This window comes from Peromyscus maniculatus, chromosome 10 (assembly GCF_049852395.1).
Source record: "Peromyscus maniculatus bairdii isolate BWxNUB_F1_BW_parent chromosome 10, HU_Pman_BW_mat_3.1, whole genome shotgun sequence".
NCBI classification, from domain to species: Eukaryota; Metazoa; Chordata; class Mammalia; order Rodentia; family Cricetidae; genus Peromyscus; species Peromyscus maniculatus.
This window is the reverse complement of record NC_134861.1, coordinates 97,971,394-97,998,152: the sequence shown is the minus strand read 5'-3', so window position 1 is coordinate 97,998,152 and position 26,759 is coordinate 97,971,394. Positions and strand designations below refer to the sequence as shown.

The 26,759-nt window shown below is 40.0% G+C and overlaps 2 protein-coding genes across 6 annotated transcripts in view; both read left to right on the top strand.

Moving 5' to 3' along the window:
* The window catches only part of LOC102918786 (ATP-binding cassette sub-family G member 3-like), a 184,310-nt gene that overhangs the window by 12,306 nt on the left and 145,245 nt on the right, over window positions 1-26,759 (top strand). The window lies entirely within an intron of this gene.
* The window catches only part of LOC102923512 (ATP-binding cassette sub-family G member 3-like), a 70,414-nt gene that overhangs the window by 12,355 nt on the left and 31,300 nt on the right, over window positions 1-26,759 (top strand). For 3 of the 5 annotated variants that reach the window (XM_076546850.1, XM_076546852.1, XM_076546853.1), the window contains exons 2-9: window positions 4,790-5,011; window positions 7,457-7,516; window positions 8,158-8,272; window positions 8,808-8,960; window positions 11,973-12,109; window positions 15,537-15,688; window positions 17,766-17,867; window positions 25,833-26,083. In XM_076546850.1, the coding sequence (XP_076402965.1) occupies window positions 4,809-5,011; window positions 7,457-7,516; window positions 8,158-8,272; window positions 8,808-8,960; window positions 11,973-12,109; window positions 15,537-15,688; window positions 17,766-17,867; window positions 25,833-26,083 (1,173 nt within the window). In that variant the 5' untranslated portion in view covers window positions 4,790-4,808. Of the gene's footprint in view, window positions 1-4,386; window positions 4,543-4,789; window positions 5,012-7,456; window positions 7,517-8,157; window positions 8,273-8,807; window positions 8,961-11,972; window positions 12,110-15,536; window positions 15,689-17,765; window positions 17,868-25,832; window positions 26,084-26,759 lie in introns of all 5 variants that reach the window. The other 2 variants (XM_076546851.1, XM_076546854.1) reach the window with 2 other exon arrangements.

The window sequence follows — 26,759 nt, the reverse complement described above, 5'->3', positions numbered from 1 at the left end:
TTTGATGTTGGCTGTTGGCTTGCTGTATATTACCTTTATTATGTTTAGATATGTTCTTTGTATCCCTGATCTCTCCAAGACCATTATTATGAAGGGGGTGTTGGATTTTGTCAAAGGCTTTTTCAGCATCTAATGAGATGATCATGTGTTTTTTTTTCAGTTTGTTTATATAATGGATTACATTGACAGATTTTCGTATGTTGAACCATATCATGATGGATGATATTTTTGATGTGTTTTTGGATTAGGTTTGCTATTTTTTTGAGTATTTTTGCATCAATGTTCATAAAGGAGATTGGTCTGCAATTCTCTTTCTTTCTTACATCTTTGTGTGGTTTGGGTATCAGGGTAACTGTAGCCTCATAAAGAGTTTGGCAATCTTCCTTCTGTTTCTATTGTGTGGAACAATTTGAGGAGTATTGGTATTAGCTCTTCTTTGGAATTCTGGTAGAATTCTACACTGAAACCATCTGGCTCTGGGCTTTTTTTGGTTGGGAGACTTTTAATGACTGCTTCTATTTCCTTAGGGGTAATAGATCTACTTAAATTGTTCATCTGGTGTTGATTTAATTTGGGTATGTCATACCTGTCCAGAAAATTGTCCATTTCTTTTAGATTTTTCCAATTTTGTGGAGTACAGGCTTTTGAAGTATGAGCTAATGATTCTCTGGATTTCCTTGGTGTCTGTTGTTATGTCTCCCTTTTCATTTGTGATTTTGTTAATTTGGATATTATCTCTCTGTCTTTTGGTTAGTTTGGATAAAGGCTTATCTATCTTGTTGATTTTCTCAAAGAACCAACTCTTGGTTTCATTGATTCTTTGTACTGTTCTCTTTGTTTCTATTTTATTGATTTTAGCCCTCAGTTTGATTATTTCCTGCCATCTACTCTTCCTGTGAGAGTTTGCTTCTTTTTGTTCTAGAGCTTTCAGGTATGCTGTAAGTTGCTAGTGTGAGATTTCTCCAATTTTTTTTATGTAGGCATTTAGTGCTATGAATTTTCCTCTTAGCACTGCTTTCATAGTGTCCCATAAGTTTGAATATGTTGTGTCTTCATTTTCACTGAATTCTAGGAAGTCTTTAATTTCTTTCTCTACTTCTTCCTTGACCCAGTGGTGATTCAGTTGAGCACTATTCAGTTTTCATGAGTTTATTGACTCTCTGTAATTTGTATTGTTGTTAGATTCTAACTTTAAACCATGGTGATCCAATAAGATACAGGGGGTTATTCCAATTTTTTTTGAATCTGTTGAGATTTGTTTTGTGACTGAGTATGTGGTCAATTTTAGAGAAGGTTCCATGAGGTGCTGAGATGAAGGTATATTTTTCTATGTTTTAAAATAAATGTAAAAAGAAATAAACTTCAATACCATAGCACCCTTCATTGAAATAACTACAGTAGAGAAAACAGCTCTTACCATAACTAGATGAAAGTGAAAAGGAAAGAGAATGAAAAAGCAAAGCAAATAACAACACACACACTCTCTCTCACACACACATAAACACAGACATAAACACACACACAGACCCAAATACACACACACACACACACACACACACACACACACACACACACACACACAAACATACTCACACACAGACACACAAAGACCCAAATGCACTTCCTCTATGATGGCAAATCAAAGTCTACACCAAGTTCCCTGGCTCAGAGACAGACTACTGAGTACTCTACATACATTGAAGAGAAAGCATTATTGCTTACAGCACAGAACAGCAAATATTCACCCACAGATATGACTTCCCTCATTAAGTGTATACTATTGAAGAATATTAAAGTACAAATAATAAACCCAAGTTATTCACCATTATTTTATCCAGCTGCATTTGTCTAGCAGTGTTTGTTTTATGGAATCTACTATACTGATTTTCATTACATATACATTTATAGTCATTTTTGGTGGATTGCTCCAATTATTAATATATAGTTATCTTTATTTTTCCTAACTTTGGCTGGATATCTGCTTTGTCAGGTAGGATCATAGCTTTTGCAGTGTTTGCTTAAAATACAACTTTCCATCCTTGAACTTTCAGTCTTCATATGAGTTGCCAGCTAGTTGAGTTTCCTGCTGCAATAAACAATTGGTTATTGTTTTCTGCTTTTCTATGCATCCTGCCAGGTTGAGACCATTCATATTTAGGTTAGTGTTGAAATGTTTGTACTGAATGAAATCCTATAATTTAGCAGGTTTCTGTTCATCTTTCAATTTTCCATTTCAATTGCTATGTGTTCTTTTCTTTTTCTCTCATCTTAGAAGTTTGCTGACTCACTGGCAGTTTGCTTTCTACTGATGTGATAAAACATCATAACCAAAAGCTACTTGGAGAGGAAAAGGTTTATTTAGTTTAAACTTCCACATCACAATCCACCACTGAAAGAAGCCAGGTGGGAACTCAGGCAGGAACTGAATCAGAGATGCTGGAGGAACTCATCTCACTAGTTACTCCTCATGGCTTGCTCAGCCTGCTTTCTTAAACATCCCAGGACCTGAAAGTGGGTTTGGCAATCCCATATCAATCAATCAAAAAAATGCCCCACAGACTTGCCAATCTGATGGAGGCAATTCCTCAACTGAGGATTCTTCTTCCCAGATGACTCCAGCTATGGTCAAGTTGACAAAAAGCTAACCAGCACACTTACTGAATCAATACTGTTGATTCTTGAGAACCACAGGAGTTATTTTCTCCTAAGCTCTTGGGATTGTAGCTTTCTGACTTCTTCCTTTGTGTTTTTATTTTCCTGTGAGTGTCTTCCTTACGGCAGCCTCAGTGGTCAGCATTGCTTTAGTTATGTTCATCCTGAAGGTCTTTACAAAGGACAAATTTGCTATAGTCACATTGGTTGTCAGTTCTTTTTTTTGAGTGCTCAAAATACATAGTTCCACACTCTGGCCCTTAGCATTTCTGTCAAGGAGTATGCTGTTGTTCTGATTGGTTTGCCAAACTGGCACTTTGTTAATAACTTGGCTCTTCTCTTAGTATCTTCCAGCATTCTTTTCTTGTTCTGCATTCTCTACATTTTACCAAGAGTGTAATATGTCAAGATTATTATTTTTTGAATGTTACTAGACAATTAAGTAAACTTTTGTTGAAGCTTACGTTGTGGTACAGAAATACATTTCAACTGATTCAAAGCCCAACCCCAGTGAAAAGAAATTATGGCATCCAAACTTCCCCTCCTGCAAGGATCACTATTTGATCTACTGTTGGTCTTCTAGGCTTTTCCCACAAGAACCTATGCAAATTTCAACATTAGACTTTGTAATTATGTAAGATTGGGCAATCAGACCTCAAACCAATAAAATCTAGTGGGTTACAAAATCCAGCTAAAATAAGTACTGGTCCTCCAAATAGCAGCTCAAAACATTAGGTACTGCGCTCATTACAGAATCAGACTGATAAAGCTGATTGGAGGCTTCTTCAATGAAGCATTCAATCAACAGCATGATTAAAGTAACAATCCAGACAGTGTTCCAACCACTTCATTTCAAACCAAGTAGATTCTATGTTTAGAAACGCTAAAAAAAAATTTCATTATAAATATGGAAGGAACAGAACATCACTGCATCAGTCCAGAAACTACCAAGAAAACAGTATGAAGGCAATAAAGAGGAAATTTAGTTCATTTTGCTCCTCTCCCAGCTGTTTAAATCCCACAATAGCTGCAAATGCCACTGACATGCCAACTCTTGAAAGCCTGTATTTCTAGTCCCATTAAATATTTCAGAATATTGTGTTCTTTTGTGTTCATACATTTACTTCCTGGCTGAGTAACCTGGATAGTCCTCACTCTGGGCAGTCGTTCATTGGATCATGTGAACACCATGGTGAACGAAGACCACGCAGGAACAGGGGAAGTCAGAACAGCTCACATGCATCACAAAAAAAAATTACAACTTCTAAGTCACAGATGGAAATGCCACAGACTCTCCTTTGAATCAAATTTTCTTTAGTAGAAATTGGTGGCAATAGGTTAAAAGTTGACTGCACATACCGAGGTCAGAATGTCTAGGATTAAATATCTGCTTTGACTTAGTGGACTTCCTCTGGTCACTACTTAATAAGTCAGTGAAAGCATGGCAAGTCTCCATTAAAGCTAATTAAAGTGCACCACACAGCCGACCGGTTCCATCAAGGTTTTATTTTATGGGTTCTCTCTGCTAACCACCCCTGGAGACGGAATTCTTTTCATGTAATACATTCAGTTTTGTCATTTATCTTCCACAGTTCATGCCAATAAGGAGGCCACATTCTTATGGCCTAAAAAAATTAAGCCAGGGACCATCTCAAAAATCCCACCTGGGGTATAATAAATGTCTTGATTGCCAGAGTGCTATGTTCAACGATTACAATTTTTTTTTTTTACCAGTGTTGCTAAGAAGCAGCAGCAGCAGCAGCAGAGTTGAATAAGAAAAATGAAGAAGAAAATACACAAAAAGAGAAGACACACAGGAGGTGGTGGCTGCTTTCTGTTGACACTGGGGCTGTGCTCTCCATGACCACCACCTTGTAGTTGCAGAAAGCCGTAGGTCTATTGATAGTGTGATCATTTTGAAGTGTATGCATTATTATATCAAGGAGTTAGGTATTTTGCATAAATGCTCTCTGATTCAGTTCCTGCCTGAGTTCCCAGTGGTGGATTAGCTCTCCACATTATGAGTGCATAATGTTCTGTGTCACTCTTGCTGTGGAACTGAAGTGCATGTAGAAAAGATCTTGGAATAATGTTGTTTGTGTGGACCATTAATTCACTATTGCTGTTCCTTCTACAGGAAGGAAGAACCGCTGGAGATGTCTTCCAATGATGACCCTGTTGCAATCCCGATGATAGAAAGAAATCCCAGTGACCTTCCTGGAATGGACACCAGTGACCCAGACACATTGACTGGAGAGGCTGTGTTGAGTTTTCATAACATCAGCTATCGAGAAACTGTGCAGAGTGGCTTTCCATTTCGAAAAAAACCATATGTGATAGGAAGACTATATAATATCAAGTATGTGCATGAACTAAATGTCACAACATTGAACAATGTTTTCAACAAATTGTCTATCATCAATCAGCTGTGTGTTAATGTATGTGTTTGTTGTATTCAGTGTTTATATCTGTTTAGTGTGTGTATGTGTTCACATGTGCAGATGTGTGCATGTATGACACACCCATGGCACAAGGCTATTACAGGACAACCTTGAGCACTGGTCTTCACCTTCTACCGTGTTGCAGACAGAGTCTCTCACTGTTCACTGCTGGGTGCGCCAGGCTAGCAGCCTGCAAGAGTCCTGGGGTTCTCCTGTCTGTCTCCATCTCTCCATAGAGCATGGAGTTCCAGGTGCCCACTACTGTACCCAACGTCATGTGAATTCTGGATGTTTAACTTAGGTCCTCCCTACACAGCAAGTGATCCACCCATTGAACCATCCCCCAGCCACACCTTGTCATACATACAGATAGATTCATGATCACAGTGAAATTAATGAGATGGAGACTAAAAGAACAACTTATTGGATTAATGACACAAAAAGTTGGTTCTCTGAAAACACAAACAAGCTTGACAATCCCTTAGACATATTACACACCAAAAACACCATGAGAAATGATTTTAATTCAATAAAATTAGGGATGAAAACATAAAACCAAAGACACACTATTAAAATCAACATATGATGAGGGAATATTGAAAATTTAATACCTAGAAATTTGAATATATAAGGGAGTTGTATATGTGTTTGTACGCACATACACTCTCATAACTGAACTGAGGGTTTCTAACAGGCTGTCTGGGTCAGTTACAAGTGATGAGATGGAAACAATGAGGAAGTCCCAACAGCAGAAAGTTAGGGTCCTCATGTATTTGCTCAAAATTCATTAAGAGCTAAGAAGAGCTAAAACCAACATTCCACACATTGTTCCATAACACAGAGAAGGCTTGCTTCTGACCAAATTCTGAGGACAGAGCACACATACCAAGGTTTCCCCCCTCAGTCTGTTAGACTATTCCTCCCAACCCCAACCATGGTCTCTGTTCTTGGGCACTGGTCATTTCTGCTCCTCTACCAGAACTTCCATCATTTTCTTATAAGATGGAAATGGGCAGGGGAAAGGATTGACACATTGTCTGAATATGAAATAATAAGAAATAGAAAAATACCTAAGTTTTCTATAAGAATATGCCTTTTTAATCTGAATATTCACTACTGTGAATCAATCAGTTTTCTGACATACCTTGTGTTTGTGCTGTACATATACATCCATGAAGAATGTCCTCTACTTGAAGGATATCTCCCAATTCTAAACTGAGCATATGCTAGTCACTGAACCAGGAAAGGAACTCATCATTTTGTAGGTTTGTATTTAGCTTTCCTATTTTGATTAAGGTGGTGGTTTGTTTTGTTTTGAATGTTAAACTTGGCAATGCTCTCCTGTCCTCTGGAGAGCTTTTTTTCTAGTCTTTGAATTTCTATTTAAGATGCATTGATTTTTGTTTGATCCTATTTTAATAGTAATGACACTGTAGATGAACAATCTTATTAAATAAGAAACACAGAGCCAATGCAAAGATGAAAGCCCAAGAGCTCAGAGCAAAAGCTATGAGCTAAAAACCTTACTCTTCACTGCCACTGCTGTCCTCCTCACCAAGAGACCTACATCCTGTGTGTTTGTCCTTTTTATTGACTTTCTATTCTGCCTTCTCATTGGTTGTAAACCCAACCACATGACCTCCTCGTCACTGCCTGTCTGTATAGATCTCCAGGTCTTCTATGGCTGGTATTGAGATTAAAGGCATGTGTCTCCATGCTGGCTGTATCCTTGAACACACAGAGATCTGCCTAGCTCTGCCTCCCAAGTGCTGGGATTAAAGGCATGCACCACCACTGCCCAGCTTCTGCTATGGCTTGCTATTAGCTCTGACCCCCAGGCAATTTTATTTATTAACATACAAATAAAATCACATTTCAGTACAAATAAAATATCACCATATGACACTGCTACTGATAACCCGTGAATCATTGGTTTGTTGTGATGAGGTTTACGAGGCAGCAAGCAGGGCTGTATGAAGATACTGATCATCAAACATTAGCAAGAAGCTGTTGTGTACTTGATACATGAAGCCCATATGTGTAATAGAGACTTCATGATAACCTGCTGCTTGCTTCAAGGAACACTGAACTTAGATGCACCATGTTTTAAAAGGAGAAGTCATTTAAATAATAAAGAAAAAGGATTTTGTGATATCTGAGGCATTTTCCTCACGAGTCACCACTAGCATTCAGCATCTCTCATAAACAATAAACCTCTATTAGTATTTAAAATTTTCCTACGAGTTTGTACTTATTATGTGTGTACAATTCCATCCAATTTCAATAGAATATTCAGTGTAGACACTGAGCTAATATAATGTCTATTAAATAGAATATCACCCAGTATGATTTTGTGTTTGCAGTGGGATCATGAGACCTGGCCTTAATGCCATCATGGGACCTGAAGATGGGAGCAGATCTTGGTGAGTATAATGGAAAGCACATGCAAGCCCTTTGTATCCAGTTTTCTGTGCTGTAAAATCACTTCCACAGGGGTTTTTTATGTACTGTGTGAGTGTATAGTGTGAGTCTGTAAGTATTGTGTGAGTATATGTGTGAGTCTGAACCCATGTGCTGTGTATAATGTGCAGAATGGTGCATTCAATTTTCTACCCAGAACAGTCTTACTAGGTCCACTTTACTGATAGGAAGTGATAGAGTGATTGTATATGGGGTTGGGTGATATTATTATTTAATGTGGGGGAGATAGTGTTAAAATTAGAAAGATGGAACAAAGTTTTCTGGGAACAAGAAATCATCACTAGGCCTAATTCTCAAAATCCAGCAGCTCATTATGAGTTTGAGTTCCAGGTCAGATTGCAGGGAGGGGCGGTCATGTGGATCACATCTTGCATTCATAATTCTGGGCTGTGTTAGAGCACACAATGAGCTGAAAGCAGTGTGTGTGTGTGTGTGTGTGTGTGTGTGTGTGTGTGTGTGTGTGTGTGTGTGATTTCAGTTCAACTTATGATATGCAGAATTTTTGTTTTCTGAGTAGCTAAAAGGTGATAACTTTTACTGAAGGGAGAAAGTAAACTATACAACATATATAACCCCTTTGTAGGTTATTGGATGTCTTAGCTGCAAGGAAAGATCCACGTGGATTATCAGGAGATATTTTGATAAATGGGAAACCTCGACCTGCTAATTTCAAATGTATTTCTGGTTATGTACCACAAGTAAGTGTTGGTGGGTTTATAATTTTATATTTCCCCTGCTTCTGTATTAGATGCTCAGCTTATAGATTTGTTGTGTTTCCAATTAATTATATCACAGAATACAGTCCCAACTTTCTCTACACCAGCTTTTCCTAAGGACTCATTAGCCTGAGGCTGGCAGTATTAAATAGGAAGAAGGGGGAGGGACTGGAGTCTGACAGCTAAGGTACAGCATTAGTAACTGCAGCTGTGATTTAGTTCTACAAAGACTACTGTTGTCTGACTTTGCTGTTCCTTCATCTTTCTCCACTGCTTAGAAGTTGTTTTCTGCAAATAATTGCAGGTAGCAGTCACCTAAATCTCTTGGAAGGCAAATGGGATGGGGTATGTGTGTGAAATGATTGCTTCAACCTCTGGATTGAGATTAGTAACACTGAAAGCTTATTTTCAGTAGAGTATTCCATTGTGTGTGGTTTATATGAGGATTAGGTTACATTTGTTAGAATGATTGTCTTAGTGATAACTATATTTAATTGAAATACTATTTAACCTTAAGAAAGATGTGGTGATGCGCACAGTGACTGTGAGAGGAAATATAGAGTTCTCAGCAGCTCTTCGACTCCCAATGACTATAACGAGAGATGAACGAAAAAGGCGAATTGATGAGGTCCTTGAACTTCTGCATCTGGATAAAGTGGCAAATGTCAAGGTAATGTGAAGAAAAATCTTGAAAATTTCAGAATCCCCCCCAACCCCCCAAAAATCCTCATGTTGATAAAATGACCCTCCATTATCAGTTTCCTCTAATGTGTGTGGTCCAGGTGGCTGCTCTCTGTATTAGTGAGTAAGTGACTGGTTACATGATGTAAAGTGGAGATTGAGCTGGGAAGCCTTCTTAGCAATGGTTAAACCTGGGAATGGAGTGTGATCCAGGAGGGAAAAATGTTCCTCACGTGGCCATTTTCAAGTTTCCTCACATCAGCCTCCTCTTCCTCAGCCTCAAACTCTTGACTCATGGAGAATCTGACAAGTGCTTTCTTCTATTTCTTGTCTCTTCCCCGAGGACTTGTCCCTTTGTTGTTTCAGAATGTTTTCTGGACTGACATATGGCGGGGGTTGAGGACTCTGGCTCTGTGTGTCACTCTGCATTTATTCCCTCCAGGGTTGTACTTGGTCTCTTTTAGCATTTAGTTCTGACTTGTTCAGTGCTTGTTATTTTCTGTAGCCTTTCTGTGTTTTTATCTCCTCCTGTCTGTGGTGGCTAGTGTTAACTGTCACCTTGACACAGTCTGGAGCCACCTGGAATCATCTAGAAGAGAGTCTCAATGAGGAATTGTAGTCAGTTGGCTTGTGGGCATTTCTGTAGGTGACTGTCTTGATTGAGTTAAGCAATGTGGAAAAACCCCGCCCACTTAGGCAGCAACCTTCTTTGGGTTTGGGTCCTGGGTGTCATGAGAATGGGGAAAGTGAGTTGAACACTGACAGGCTTGCATGCATTCATCCTCTCTATCCTCTTGACTGGATGTAACCAGCTGCATCGGCTTCCTGCCTGGACTTCCCTGCAATGGTTGACTGTACTTTCAAATTTTATGCTGAAATAAAACCTTTCACTCCTTGTTTACTTTTTGCAAGGTCATTTTTTCTTTGTAACTGGATGGAAACCTAGGATAGCCTTTTGCCCCTGCTCCCTCCTTCCTTATCGTCTGTCAATATTTAGTACCAGCTCCTGTGTTAGGTTTTAATGATACAAACTTGAGCAAGAGAAACAGTGAACCTGGTGACTCCTGTTAGGATTTGTGTAGGATCAGGAGGGGTAATAGACAAGTGGTGAACTTCACAGCTAACTATGTCATAGCTAACTAGTTTTAAAAGACTAACATGTTTTAAAAGACTATTATGTAATACTTCATTCCTAAATACTTAATTATTCTTAATCTTTAAAAATTAGTGATTACTGATTTAACAATTCCATTCTTAACTAAAATCTTGATATCCTCAGCCTGTCAGGTCTCTAACCATTCGCAGTCCCCAAATGCTTATGATTACATTGTTTATGGAACTTGATAAGGCATTTAAATTTATTATATGCCTAGAGTTTTTCCTCTTCTTGTGTCCTCCACACCATCCTGTCTCTCACAATGACATCGACTCATTGAGAAGATTATACATAGATGTCTGCTGAGCAGACATTGGTGGTATGGATGGAAATGGGCTCCCCAGAATATGATTCTCATGGATTAACTCCTGTGATGGTTCCTCCTTAGAGGCAGTGAGGATCAGGAAAGTATTGGCTGTTGATTCCCACAATACTTCTCTACAGTCGTTTATGAGATGTTGTAGGTTTTGTTGGGAAGAACAATAGAAAAGCTCACATTCACCACGCTTTCTCTTTTTCCTGAGTGATGGAATTTTGTTTGCTTTGGCTCTGTTTATTTACATAGTTTTATGTCTACAATAAACTTCTTCCTATTGTTCTGTTTTTAACAATAATTAGTCATTGCCCTAAGGTGTTTACTTGTTTTTTTAGGGACAACATATGAAGATATTTATTAACTTCTTGAAGTTATGAAATGTAATATATTGCAAGAACTTTAATATAATTTTTATGAATACTTTAAAAAATGTGTATGTGTGTATGCCTGCATTTGTGTATGTGTGTGTGTGTGTGTGTGTGTGTGCATGTGTGTGTATGTTCACGCGGGCGGCCACTTGCATGCCATAGCATACACATGGAGGTCATAGGACACCGTTGTCAAAGGTCCTTTCTCTCCTCCCACCTTGTTTGTAAGGCAGGGTCTGTCTCTTTCTGCTGATGCTCTGCACGCATGCCTGATGCTCCTGACCAGCCTCCCATCTCACTGTAATTACATCTTGATGGAATTATGGATGCATTCCACTGCATATAGCTTTATATATGAGTTCCAAGGATTGAACCCAGGGTTCAGGTATGCGTGGCAAGTGATTTTTCCCTGCTAAGACTTCTCTTCAGCCTTTCATAAGATTTTGATTTAAGAAATATAGAGGCAATAGGTCATTACTCCAAAAGTTTGACTGTTGTATAGCCTGCACTATAGTACACTGCTAATACCAGCCTCCTGGGCCCATGAGTGTTTACAAAAGCATGCTCACTGAAGCTGTTTCTCACTGTGGCATTTTAAAACAACGTTAGGGAGTACCTTACTCCTGAGTACTTAATTACTTTTCATCCATAAAAATAAGGACATCTGCTTACCTATAAACTCTATTCTTAACTATCAAAGTGATAGTGTATGTGTGTGTCCACTTGTGTGTTTATATGCCTGTGTGTGTATGTGCCTGTGTGTTGTGTAGAGTGCCTTTCTTGTGTGTGTCCTGTGTGTGTTGGGAGGGTGTTAATTGACTACTACTAGAGATACTTCATCTTCTTCTGTCCCGTCTTCCTCATTCCTACGACAGAGATCTCACTGTGCCAGACTTGGAGTGTGATAACTCATTACCCTAGAACATGTGACTTGATAAAGAACAAACAGTAACTGTCATTAGCACGGACTTCATGTCAAGTCTGATCTCAGCCTCTTTCTACTCACTTGGAAAAGAAAATCCTCCTTCTTCTCCCAGGTGCCCACATTGTGCTCCTCAGGATAATGATATAACAAAACATTTTAATCCTGGAAGAGGCAAGTTCAACAATGACAATGACTTTGGGAGTTCTTGTTGATAATGATGGTTGTTGGTGCTCTAGCCTAGATCTAAGGAGCTCAGGAAAAGGACCAGTATAGCAATGGAGCTGGTCGCCGAGCATCCCATTCTGTTCTTGGATGATCCCACCACTGGTTTAGACTTGAGCACTATGACAGATATCATCTCGGTCCTGAGAAGGTAAGTGCTAAAGGAGCATTAAGTTTTATTCACTCAATACTTGGTCACTTGTGTGTGTTTGGTGCAGGAGATTCAGAAGTAAGCATCAGAATTTCTTCTTTGTTCATTAGAGGGAAACTTCAGTTAACAAGGAAAACACATCAAGAACAATGAGACAAGAGCCTAGGGAAAGATGGCTGTGGTGAAGGTGGAGCACTGCTTTACATAAATGTCCCCATAACCCTCAAGCATGCGACAAGTGAGCTGGGGATGAGTGAGTGAGATCTGAACAGAGCGCTGTACAGAGGGAAAATGCATTTGTTCTGAGGCAAAGCATGTTTGCTGTGTCTGGAACATTAAATAGACCTAGCTGACAAGAACCCAGTAGCCTGAGGGGATGGAAAGTTGCTAGTGCACTGCTAAAGACAGACTGGGTGACTTGATAGAAGTTAAATTTATTACAGTTATGGATTCTGGAAGCCACATATTAATGTTTCCACAGACTGTGTCTTCTGAGGCCTGGGTCACTGAGCTGTGGATAGTGTCTCCTTCCTCTTTATGTGTCTATGCCCTATTCCCTTAAATGGACACCACTAGTACACCACTAGTACACAGTAGTAAGTTCATTTAAACTTAATTACCATTTTAAAGACTCTTGCCTTCAAGAGTCTTTAAACCACATTATAACCACATTCTAAATTCTTAGATGTGAGGACTTCAACCAATGAGTCTTTGGAAGGACACGATTCAGCCCTCCACATTCACAGATGAAGCGAGGGGTTTGTTTGGGTTGGATGTAGATTGCCTGGACCACCGGGGCCACTGTAAGGACTAAGGTTTCCATGGCAGGGGATGTGGGAAGGCTTCTGAGTTTAGAGCAGAGCATGCGTCATGGAGAAGGTTGTGCAGCTGCATCATGGGGATGTAAAGATGTCAGTAGGGAGCTGAGATATGCGGGTTCCTTAGCTAGGGAATGGTGTGTTATGGAGTGCTTTGAAGATGGAATACATAGCATTATCTCGGGGATTAGCCCTGGATGTGGTGGCTGAGGGAATGATTCCCAAGGTCTGGGTCCTGAACCTGGGGAAGAATGAACTAAAAGAAGTGATGTTTCCTTCTCTCAAGAAAGAAGTCTGCAGCTGAAACATTTATAGAAAAAAATGTAACAGATTTTTTTTTTTTTTTTGGTTTTTTGAGACAGGGTTTCTCTATGTAGCTTTGCGCCTTTCCTGGAACTCATTTGGTAGCCCAGGCTGGCCTCGAACTCACAGAAATCTGCCTGCCTCTGCCTCCCAAGGGCTGGGATTAAAGGCGTGCACCACCACCGCCTGGCAAGTATTTTTCATTTTAAAAATTAATAAGAGTTTCACACTGAATAACCCCAAGAACCGTACAAGGACTGTCCCATTCCCATGACCTGGGCTCCAGGCTGTTGAACTCTACTGCACTCTCTGTCTGTCCTTCCTTCCTTTTGTTCTTTATTTTGTTCTGACATCATGGTCCATCACCCTAAACACTCCTGCCCATCCCTCCAAGAACCATATCATCCAACATTGCACCTTCCCAGTGAGGAAGTCAACACCTGGGTCCCTGTCACCTTCTAAACTGTAGACTCCTCAGGTGTCACACCCTCCCTGTCTGTCCCCTCTCCTGTCTGCTTCAGGACACTCTAAGATCAAGTTCTTGTCATTTTCAGTATGGAACGCTTCTCTGTCCCTGTGTCTCACGCCATGGCTAGTCTTAGTGCATCGCATGGGGTCATCCTAAGTGTGGTTCTTCCCAGTGTTCTGGAGCAGACTCAGGCCTGATATGCTGTGTTCTCCTTGGTCCCCAACACTCCTGGAAGTGCATCCTAGTGGTAGAATACTTTTTTTTTTTAACATTTTTTTATTGTGTGTGGTGTGTGTGTGTGTGTGTGTGTGTGTGTGTGTGTACATGTGTAGCATACCTGTAGAGGTTAGAGGACAACTCAATGAGTTGACTTTCACCTTCCACCAATAGGGTTCTAGGAACTGAACTTAGGTCTTTAGACTTGGCATCAAGTGTCTCTACCCAATGATCCATCTCACTTCCCTGGCTTGAATCTTGATCATCTAATCATGCTGGTGGTTCTGGGTTATGTCACATGAAATTACAATTTTTCCTTTTGTGATTCATTAACAGTCTGACAGGGAAAACAGTCAGCTGTTATGTCATTATTCTGCTCCTTATCTTGTTGCTACCAACCACTTGTCCTGCTGAGAATAAAAGAAACAGAAGCAAACATTCACTCCTCTGTCTCCCGCCTCCCCATCACCTCTTCATTTGTATTAGTGGCACTGGGAGCTGCAGCACATCATGGAGCAGACCCTTCTGTCCAAACAGCTTTACTTGTATAACCAGTTGTTGGTGAGGTTCAAGGCTTCTGGTTTCTGGTAAACTGTCAATGCAGGACCCTCACTGAAACTCCTCTGGGATATCCTGCTGCTACCCTGAGTCATGGAGATCCTGCAGCTATGGATCTTCAGGATCACTATTCCCTACATGTACTACAGCAGGTCACAGATGGGGTAGATGATGGGTTGGGCAAACTCAAAGCCCTGGATGTGTGCCTGGGTGGTAGATGAGCTGGTCAGTCCAGGACACATATGCCACCATACCCAGCTTTTATAAATGTGTTTTCAAATCAGTTTTTTTTTTTTTTTTGGTTTTTTCGAGACAGGGTTTCTCTGTGTAGCTTTGTGCCTTTCCTGGATCTCACGCTGTAGACCAGGCTGGCCTCGAACTCTCAAAGATCTGCCTGCCTCTGCCTCCCAAGTGCTGGGATTAAAGGCGTACGCCACCACCGCCCGGCTCAAATCAGTTTTAAAGAGTGTTTTGGGTTATTGTTTCTCCTAACAGAAGATATGACTTCCTGAAATGGTAGTTCAGGAATTAAACCAATGATCAGGTGGTGGTAGCACACACCCTTAATCTGATCAAATGGCAGACAGAGTCCCTGTGTGGTCAAGCACACAGCCAAGTGTGGTGAAACGCAGCTTTAAGCCCAGCACCAACCGTAGAGACCTGGAGGTCTGTATAGACAGGCAGTGATGAGGAAGTCATGTGGCTGGGCTTAGAGCCAATGAGAAGGCAGAACAGGAAGGCAATAAAAACACAGGTCAGACAGGAAGAAGCTCTCTCTGGGGAAGTTACTGTGTGGTGGTAAGCTAAGGCTAGTCGTGGCTATTTGCTCTGATCTCTTTGGCAATTACCCCTGTATTTGGCTCTGTGTTTCTTATTTAATAAGACTGTTTAGAAATTCATCTACATCTATCAGGTGCGTAATACAAGTGAGAGGAGATGTTTTTAAGGAAAATTCAAGCTGAAACGGGAACAGAGAGTATAACTTCAGGAATAAAATATTTTGTTGAGAATTTCAAGTTTTCGATGTTCCATTGACTTATGATTTTTCCCTCTTTAAACTTAGGATATCTATGAGGGGACAGACAGTCATCTTCTCCATTAATCAGGCTCAATACTCCATCTTCAGATTTTTTGATAGCCTCACCTTAGTGGCCTCAGGAAAAGTCATGTATCATGGGCCTGCACAAAAGGCATTGGAGTACTTCAAATCTGCAGGTATGGCTGGCTTTTGCTGTGAGAGCTCCTTCATTCTCGGGATCTGGGACGAGAACAGGGCTTCCCAGGAGTACTGCTTGACCTTCCTTCAGACTTACTGTGTGTGGGTTTCTCCATTTTAAATACATTGGTTAGTTTGGTGACAGGATTCTGTTAGTTGTGCAACTCAGGCTTGTTGTTCAGGTCTCTTTTCTTTCTGCTGTCCTGTGTCACGCCTGGGTTACAGTATTTTTTCCTGAGCTTCTTGTCCTGTTTCCCAGTTGTGGTGACCCTCTTAATTAACATGCCGGCCTCAAGTCCAGTTATCTGTCACTGGAACAGCTTTGGAAAGCCCAGCATCATCCTGTTCTTGCTCAGGTAGCAGATGGTGGTTTTCAGTTTTCCCCTAGTGTGATCTGACTCTGAGGAGCTGTGGAGATGTTACTTAAGTCAGTAGTAACTTTGCATTTCAGGTTTAGGCAGTGCCTAGGGGCTAGACTGGCTTAAGTCTGGCTTCTGTGGACTCATGTTTTTGTGCCTGCCTGTTTTTTTTTTCATAGTTAGATTTGATGATGAAATATTTTTTAATGTTTCATGCTGTCAGTTTCATTTTAGCGAAATAGGAATAATAGTTATGGATAATGTATCTCCAAATATAGGTTTAAATATTTGCTTTTGATTACTCTCTAGCAACCTGAGAGACCAACTCCCTGAACTGCATCCAGGGTTGCAAAAAGAATACTTTCAGAGTAGTAGGACTTAGGAATAACTCTTATTTTTCTGAGGGAATCAGATTCACACACATACTGAGGAGTTTTCTTTATTTTTCTCTAGCCTCTCCCTCTTTCTTGGTTCTGTCTCCCCTTATATACATCCCATGGAAAGTAAAGCAAGTTACATATGAGGGCGTGATTAACCATGGCAATGCCCAGATGAAAGGTTCAGGCTGTAACCTGAGGCCAGGGGCACAGTGCCCAGTGAGACAAGCTGCTGAGGAATTTTTTAGGGAGTAGATCTTTATCAGCCAGTCTTATCAAGCATGGAACTGGCACCAATGTTGCTTTGTGTCTGGCCTTGGTTCTACAAATAGACACCCGGGAATACCTTGTGTATTTTCTCTGGAGGTTTATCTTAGGAAGCATTCAGTCTAGTTTGAATTTGCTCTGAGGCTTAAATTCAGCCAATTGAATGTAGCATGTCTTAGAACTGAGAAGAAATTGCTGTTTTCTTTATGTAAGTCTGTGCTAGTGATAAAAAACAGGGCCTAAGTGTCTTACAGTCTCATGGAATAATAGATCTAATTTTGAAGCATATCCTAGTATATTTTCTACATATCAAAATTATACAGCTTAATGATGAGTGATCTTCAGGCAGTCCACAGATATAAGTGACCATAAGATTGAGGTGATCATGATATCCTGGTACATATTATATGAGATTACATATTAGAGTGCAGGTATTGGGGAGATACCACAGATGTTTTTGCACATGTGGAATTACAGACAGAAGCAACAGTGTCATAGGCACTGGGGAGAACACCCACAGCTGTTTTTAGGGAAGAAACATAGTGGCACATGAGAGAAATTACAGACAGACGCACCTGGCTTTCAGAGTCTGGAGCCATGAGCCTTGCTTAGCGAGATTCCTCCATCAGAGAGTTATTCATCTGGAGGGTTGACACCTGAATTATTAATTGCCATCTGCTGTATATTCTTGTGGCCACTGTAAAAGCCATTGTACCAGCAGCTCTCAGTATCACTCTTTGTTTTTGATTAATCTTTGTCATTTAATAGTGTAAATGTTTGTGAGTCTTTGGAGTCCAATAAAAATTTAGGCCAAATTCAAAAGATTGTTTCATATGTATGTAGAACATGCACATCAACATACATCTATATTCATAAATGTGTATGTACATATATGTTTATATTGTACTGGGAAGCAGATATTTTTGAAATATTATGAGTGTATTTGCAAGAGGAAAGGATAAGTTAGTGGGGGAGGCAAGAAGAGGAAGAAGCTCTTAGATTCTGTCTCCCCTCCCCATCCCACTCTCTGAAGAGTGTCCTCAGGTTTGTGTTCATGGCCAACTTCTTTGTAGGTTATGAATATGATTCCCACAACAACCCTGCAGACTTCTTCCTGGACATCATTAATGGAGGTTTCTCTGCTATATTAGACACAAAGGAAGAAGGCCATGATGGTATGTGAATCTTTTTTTTTTTTGATTTACCAATTTTTTATTTTACTTTACAATACCATTCAGTTCTACATGTCAACCATGGGTTCCCCTATTTTCCCCCCTCCCCCTTACCTCCCCTCACCTCCCATTCCCACCTCCTCCAGGGCAAATCCTCCCCCAAGGACTGTGATCAACCTGGTAGACTCAGTCCAGGCAGGTCCAGTCTCTTCCTCCCAGACTGAGCCAAGTGTCCCTGCATAAGCTCCAGGTTTCAAACAGCCAACTCATGCAATGAGCACAGGACTTGGTCCCACTGCCTAGTTGCCTCCCAAACTGATCAAGCCAATCAACTGTCTCACCTATTCAGAGGGCCTGATCCAGCTGGGGCCCCCTCAGCCTTTGGTTCATAGTTCATATGTTTCCATTCAATTGGCTATTTTTTTTCAATAATTGAGTAGAACCAAAATTTATTATAAGCCACAGTCGTCCTAGGGACCTCCATACTATATATATATCCTCTATGGTTCTATGGGCTGTGGTCTGATTGTTCTTTATTTTATAAGTAGAATCCAGTTATGAGTGAGTACATACCATGACTGTCTTTCTGGGTTTGGGTTACCTCACTCAGGATGATTTTTTCTAGTTCCATCCTTGCCTGCAAATTTCATGCTTTCATTGTTTTTCTCTGCTGAGTAGTACTCCATTGTGTATATGTACCACATTTTTTCCATCCGTTTTTCCATTGATGGACATCTAGGTTGTTTCCAGGTTCTGGCTATTAGAAATAGTGCTGCTATGAACATAGCTGAGCATGTATCTTTATGGTATGAATCAGCATTCCTTGGGTATATGCCCAAGAGTGGGATGGCTGGGTCTTGAGGTAGTTCGATTCCTAATTTTCTGAGAAACTGCCATACTGATTTCCACAGTGGCTGTACAAGTTTACATTCCCACCAACAGTGGAGGAGTGTTCCCTTTGCTCCACATCCTCTCCAACATTGGCTGTCATTGGTGTTTTTGATTGTAGCCAATCTGACAGGTGGTATCTCAGAGTCGTTTTGATTTGCATTTCTCTGATGATTAAGGATGTTGAGCATTTCTTTAAATGTCTTTCAGTCCATCTGTAGTTTGTTGTTTTGTGAATTCTCTGTTTAGCTCTTTAGCCCATTTTTTAATTGGACTGTTCAGTATTTTGATGTCTAGTTTCTTGAGTTCTTTATATACTGTGGAGATCAATCCTCTGTCAGATGTGGGGTTGGTGAAGATCTTTTCCCATTCTGTTGGCTGTCTTTTTGTCTTATTGACTGTGTCTTTTGCCCTGCAAAAGCTTCTCAATTTTGAGAGGTCCCATTTATTAATTGTTGTGCTCAGGGTCTGTGCTGTTGGTGTTTTATTTAGGAAAAGGTCTCCGGTGCCAATGCATTCAATAGTGCTTCCTACTTTCTTTTCTATTAAGTTTAGTGTAACTGGATTTATGTTCAGGTCTTTGATCCACTTGGACTTGAGTTTTGTGCATGGTGACAGATATGGATCTATTTGTAATCTTTTACATATTGAGATCCAGTTATGCCAGCACCAGTTGTTGAAGATATTTTCTTTTTTCCATTGCATAGTTTTGGCTCCTTTGTCAAAAACCAGGTGTTCCTATGTGCATGGATTAATGTCAGGGTCTTCAATTCGATTCCATTGGTCCATATGTCGGTTTTTATACCAGTACCAAGCTGTTTTTATTACTATAGCTCTATAGTAGAGTTTGAGGTCAGGGATGGTGATGCCTCTAAAGGTTGCTTTATCATATAGGATTCTTTTAGCTATCCTGGGTCTTTTGTTTTTCCATATGAAGTTGAGTATTTTTCTTTTCAAGTCTGTGAAGAATTGTGTTGGGATTTTGATGGGGATTGCATTGAATCTGTAGATTGCTTTTGGTAAGATTGCCATTTTTACTATGTTAATCCTACCTATACATGAGCATGGGAGATCCTTCCATTTTCTGATATCTTCTTCAATTTCTTTCTTTAGAGATTTAAAGTTCTTATCAAAAAGGTCTTTCACTTGTTTAGTTAGTGTTATCCCAAGGTATTTTATATTATTTGTGGCTATTGTAAAGGGTGATGTTTCTCTGACTTCTTTCTCAGCCCTTTTATCGCTTGTGTATAGGAGGGCTACTGATTTTTTTGAGTTGATCTTGTATCCTGCCACTTTACTGAAGGAGTTTATCAGCTGTAGGAGTTCCCTGGTAGAGTTTTTGGGGTCACTTATGTATACTATCATATCATCTGCAAATAGTGAAAGTTTGACTTCTTCCTTGCCAATTTGTATCCCTTTGATCTCCTTTTGTTGTCTTATTGCTCTAGCTAGAACTTCTAGTACTATATTGAATAAATATGGGGAGAGTGGACAGCCTTGTCTTGTTCCTGAATTTAGTGGTATTGCTTTGAGTTTCTCTCCATTTAATTTGATGTTTGCTGTTGGCTTGCTATAAATTGCTTTTATTATGTTTAGAAATGTTCCTTGTATTCCTGATCTTTCTAAGACCTTTATCATGAAGTGGTGTTGGATTTTGTCAAAGGCTTTTTTCAGCATCTAAGGAGATGATCATGTGGTTTTTTTCTTTCAGTTTGTTTATATGGTGTATTACATTGACTGATTTTCGTATGTTGAACCATCCTTTTATCCCTGGGAAGAATCCTACTTGGTTGTGATGGATGATTGTTTTGATGTATTCTTGGATTCAGTTTGCCAATATTTTGTTGAGTATTTTTGCATCAATGTTCATGAGGGAGATTGGTCTGTAGTTCTCCTTCTTTGTTGCAACTTTGTGTGGTTTGGGTATCAGGGTAATTGTAGTCTCATCAAAAGAGTTTGGTAGTGTTCCTTCTGTTTCTATTGTGTGAAACACTTTGAAGAGGATTGGTATTAGTTCTTCTTTGAAAGTCTGGTAGAATTCTGCCCTGAAACAATCTGGTCCTGGGCTTTTTTTGGTTGGGAGACTTTTGATGACTGTTTCTATTTCTTTAGGGGTTATTGGTCTACTTAAATGGTTTATCTGGTCTTGATTTAATTTTGGTATGTGGTATTTATCCAGAAAATTGTCCATTTCTTCCTGGTTTTCCATTTTTGTGGCTTACAGGTTTTTGAAGTATGATCTGATGATTCTCTGACTTTCCCCGTTGTCTGTTGTTATGTCTCCCTTTTCATTTCTGATTTTGTGAATTTGGGTGCTCTCTCTTTGCCTTTTGGTTAATTTGGCTAGGGGTTTGTCTATCTTGTTGATTTTTTCAAAGAACCAACTCTTTGTTTCATTGATTTTTTTGTATTGTTCTCTTGTTTTCTATTTTGTTGATTTCAGCCCTCAATTTGATTATTTCCTGGCGTCTATTTCTCCTGGGTGAGTTTGTTTCTTTTTGTTCTAGAGCTTTCAGTTGTGCTGTTAATTCATTGGTATGGGATTGCTCCATCTTCTTTATGTGTGCATTTAGAGCTATGAATTTTCCTCTTAGCGCTGCTTTCATAGTGTCCCATAAGTTTGGGTATGTTGTACTTTCATTTTCATTGAATTCTAGGAAATCTTTAATTTCTTCCTTTATTTCTTCCTTGACCCATTGATGTCTCAGGTGGGCATTATTCAGTTTCCATGAGTTTGTGGGTTTTCTATAATTTTTGTTGTTGTTGAGGTCTAACTTTAAGTCATGGTGGTCTGATAAGATACAGGAGGTTATCCCAATTTTTCTGTATTTGTTGAGATTTGTTTTGTGTCCAAGCATGTGGTCAATTTTTGAGAAGGTTCCATGGGGTGCTGAGAAGAAGGTATTTTCTTTTGTGTTAGGATGGAATATTCTGTAGATATCTATTAGGTCCATTTGAGTCATAACATCTGTTAGGTCCTTTATTTCTTTGTTAAGTTTCAGTCAGGTAGATCTGTCTTTTGGTGAGAGTGGTGTGTTAAAATCTCCCACTAATAATGTGTGGGGTTTGATGTGCGTTTTAAAGTTTAGTAGTGTTTCTTTTATGAATGTGGGTGCTTTTGTATTTGGAGCATAAATGTTTAGAATCGAGACTTCATCTTGGTGGATTTTTCCCGTGATAAATATGTAATGTCCATCCTGATCTCTTTTGATTGATTTTAGTTTGAAGTCTATTTTATTAGATATTAGGATAGCTACACCAGCTTGTTTCTTAGGTCCATTTGCTTGGAAAGCCTTTTCCCAGCCCTTTACTCGGAGGTAGTGTCTGTCTTTGAAGTTAAGGTGTGTTTCTTGTATGCAGCAGATGGATGGGTTCTGTTTTCTTATCCATTCTGTTAGCCTATGTCTTTTTATAGGTGAGTTGAGACCATTGATATTGATGGATATTAATGACCAGTGATTGCTAATTCCTGTTATTTTTTGTGGTTGTGTTGTGTTGTCCTTCTTTGGTGTATGTTGGTGTGGGATTATCTATTGCTTGATTTTTCATGGATGTGTTTAGCTTCTTTGGGTTGGATTTTTCTCTTCTAGTGCTTTCTGTAGGACTGGGTTTGTGCACAGGTATTGATTTTTTTTTTTTTTTTTTTTTTTTTTTTTTTTTTTTTTTGGTTTTTTTGAGACAGGGTTTCTCTGTGTAGCTTTGCGCCTTTCCTGGAACTCACTTGGTAGCCCAGGCTGGCCTCGAACTCACAGAGATCCGCCTGGCTCTGCCTCCCGAGTGCTGGGATTAAAGGCGTGCGCCACCAACGCCCGGCCACAGGTATTGATTAAATCTGGTTTTATCCTGGAATATTTTGTTTACTCCGCCTATGGTGATTGAGAGTTTTGCTGGGTATAATAGTCTGGGTTGGCATCCGTGGTCTCTTAGTGTCTGCATGAGATTTTTCCATGATCTTCTAGCTTTCATAGTCTCTATTGAGTAGTCTGGTGTTATTCTGATGGGGTTGCCTTTATATGTTACTTGGTCTATTTTCCTTTGCGGCTCTTAATATTTTTTCTTTATTCTGTGTGTTTAGTGTTTTGATTATTATGTGGCAAGGGGACTTTTTGTTTGGATCCAGCCTATTCGGTGTTCTGTAAGCTTCTTGTATCTTCATAGGTATTTTTTTCTTTAGGTTAGGAAAGTTTTCTTCTATGATTTTGTTGAATATATTTTCTGTGCCTTTGAGTTGGTATTCTTCTCCTTCTTCTATCCCTATTATTCTTAGGTTTGGTCTTTTCATGGTGTCCCAACTTTCATGGACGTTTTGTGTTACGAATTTTTATCTTTAGTGTTTTCTTTGACAGATGAATCTATTTTCTCTATTGTGTCTTCAGTGTCAGAGATTCTCTGTTCCATCTCTTGCAATCGGTTGGTTATGCTTGTTTCTGTAGTTCCTGTTCGTTTTGTCAGGATTTCTATTTCTAGCATTCCCTCAGCATGTGTTTTCTTTATTGTCTCAAATTCATTTTTCAGATCTTGGAATGTTTCTTTCATCTGTTTAATTGCTTTTTCTTGGCTTGATTTGATTTCTTCCCATTTTTTGTTTGTTTTTTCTTCCATTTCTTTAAGGGAGTTTTTTATTTCCTCTTTAATGGAGTTTTTCATTTCCTCTCTAAGGGAAGTTTTTATTTCCTCTTTAAGGGAGTTTTTCATTTCCTCTTTAAGGAAAGTTTTTATTTCCTCTTTGAGGGAATGCTTTATTTCTTCTTTAAGGGCCTCTATCATCTTCTTAAAGTCATTTTTAGGGTTGATTTCTTCTGTTTCTTCTGTTTTGGTATGTTCAGGTCTTGCAGGTGTAGAATCACTAAGTTCTGATGTTGCCATATAGGTCTTTACATTGTTGCCTGTATTTTTGCACTGGTGTCTACTCATCTCTTCCTCTGTGCGGTGCAGGTGGTGTCTGTGTCTGAGAGTGCCTCTCTTGTTCTAATTTTTAGTCTTGGTTTAGTAGGGGTTCTTGGTTAAATTGGTGCTATTGGGCTATTTCTTCAGGGGCAGCTGATCTCAGTCGGTGAATTATATATTTATGATTCTGGTGATGTGGTTTGGTGGCTAGGCAGCACCTTCTTCTGTGTTCCCAGGTCACTATTTGTTCATTCATCAACTCCTCAGCTGATCTTGTTTCTTCAGACTTCAAACTGTAGGCATCTGAATCCTCTCCCATATGGGTTTCAGCTGAGCAGGGTAGTCTCACCAACACCTCCAAGTTGTTGGGTTTCACAGGATCAGCATTTGGGCCCTGGGTTGTCCTCAGACGGAGTGTTCAGATTTGTTCTGGTTCTGTCCCACGGAGATAGCTTCTTCCCCGGGTGTTGGGGTTAGGCCCGTCCCTGTTCCACGCTGCGTCTGCTTGTCTCTGTTGCCGGGCCTGTCTACCTCTACGGTCCGCCGCCGGGCCTGTATGTCCCTGTCAGCTGCTGCTGGGTCTGTCTGCCTCTGCAGGCCACCACCGAGCCTGTATGTCTCTGCCGGCTGCCGCTGCGGGCCTACCTACCTCTGCTCATCACTGCTGCTGGGCCCGTTTACCTCTGTGGGCCGCTACTGGGCCTGTATGTCTCTGCCGGCTGCCAACGGCCCTGAATGTCCCTGTTGGCTGCCGCCGCTGGGTCCGTCTACCTCTGGTATGTGAATCTTTTAGAGTCAGATATTTTGCCTAACGGATTTTATTATAACACAGTAATGTGGTTCTTTAGATAGTAGCTTTACATGTTAATTCAGTGTCCTAAAATTAGCTAATAGTGTTTTCTGTCTGTTGTGCTTGGTGTTTTATATTTAAATTATAATAGACCATTTATATGATACTGTAACTTGTAAAGGAAATTTCTGTTAGAAAGTAAATGTACTTATTGTTTGTCATATTATCCTTGTTATTGTTTTAGATGTGGTTTGCTTATGTAGCCAGGCTGGCCTTAAATGTGTGCTCTTTCTACCTCACCTCCCAAATGTAGGTATTACAGGGTTATGTCACGATGCCTGGCTTTGTTTATAATATTTAAAAAACATGATACTTGGCAGTTTTTACATTTGCATATACATTCACATATGGTAGAAAGTAGGGACCAGACTTTTATGTTACAAAGGGAAGGAAGACTTTGTGAAGACTTGGGGTCCAGATGGGAAGAGGTCATTCACATTGCTGTATCCATGGGATAATGACAGTAGTCAGGTCAGTGAGGGACACTCTTCTAATCTGTTAAGGACTTACACAGGGGTAATTTTATTATGCTCAAAATTGGTGGGTTGAAGATGTACGTCATCTGGTAGCATCATTGCCTTGCATGTACATGCCTTTGGTCCCTGGCACCACATAACTGTGTGTGAAGTGCATGTCTGTCATCTTAGCCTTTGAGACAGACACAGGAGGACCTGGAGAAGTTTTAAGGTCACCCTTGGCTTTTTAGCAAACTTTGAGGCAAGTCTACTGTGGTGGAATTGTGTTCCCCAAAATATTGTGAACCCTAATAAACTTATCTGGGGTCAGAGAACAGAACAGCCACTAGATACAGAGGCTAGAATATGGTGGCACCTTTAATCCTAGCCTTCTGGAGGCATGGATCTCTGTGAGTTCAAGGCCACAGTGGAAATAGCCAAGCATGGTAACTCATGCCTTTAATCCCAGAAAGTGAGCCTTTAATCCCAGGCAGAAAGCAGAAAGGTATATAAGGCATGAAGACCAGAAACTAGGAGCTTTTGACTGGTTAAGCTTTCAGTCTTTCTAGAAGCAGTTCAGCTGAGATTCCTTTGGATAAGCACTCAGAGGCTCCCAGTCTGAGGAAACAGGATCAGCTGAGAAGTTGGCCAGGTGAGGTAGCTGTGGCTTGTTCTGCTTCTCTGATCTTCCAGCATTCACCCCAATACCTGGCTCTGGGTTTCTTTTTGTTAATAAGACTCTTTAAGACTTATGCTACATCCTAGGGTACATGAGACTGTCTCAGAGAAAAACTGGTACATAATGTGTGTGTTATTCATGAAAAGTGTCTCAGAAAAATCAGTTAAATTACTGTCTGTTTCTTGTCTTTATCCACTTTTATCCCAAAGCTGACAAATATACAGAACTTTCTGAGAGACGGCACCAAGTCACAGAAAAATTAGCCAATATGTATGCCCAGTCCTCCTTATACAGAGAAATGAGAACTGAACTGGATCCACTCTTGGGGGAACAGAGGACAGGGAGGAGCTCATCCTTGGAGGAGATCACGTGTGTCACCCCTTTCTGGCATCAACTCAGATGGAATATGTCTCATTTATTCAAAAATTACTATGGTTTTCCAGTTGACACTAGGATTCAGGTAATCTGATGAACTATTTTAATTGTATTGTGAAAAACTCAAGTAGGAACAATTTGTTTCTGAGTCAGTCTACTTCAGGTCACATTTGTCTTCTACTGTTCCATATATTTATCATTTCCACTCGGCATATATTCAATAAAGCAAGTAGAACATGATTAATTTTTTACTTACAGACAACATTTTTAGTGGTTGTTTTGTATTTAGAGGAACTATAATGACTAATCTCAGTAGGAAATTTAATTCAGGGAAATCAACAAGAAATTCAGCACACCTGGGAGTTCTTCACACCTGTCTAATTCACCAGTGCATCGAACAAGCTTATGTCCAGGAATGAGTAAGGGAGTCAAAGGCTTTTGTCCTGCTGTAACTTTTCATGGGGTGGATGGATGGTAACTGAATAAACAGATACAATTGTAGCATGTCAGATGACAGGATGGACTTTGGAGAAAGTTTAAGTAGGAAGGGTGGAGGTGACTGGGGAGGGAAAGGGGGTTGATCTGTAGTTGAAATCATGGGATGAGGAAACAGGGCTATTGATCCCCTCTGAGGAGCCTGTGCATGCACTGCCTGAGAGATGAGTCCATTGCAGAGTGCTGTTCCTTATTGGAGTCCAGTGTGAAAGCAGAAGCCACTCAGAGTGCAGTTCACACACAGATAGTGACTGGACTGAACAGTG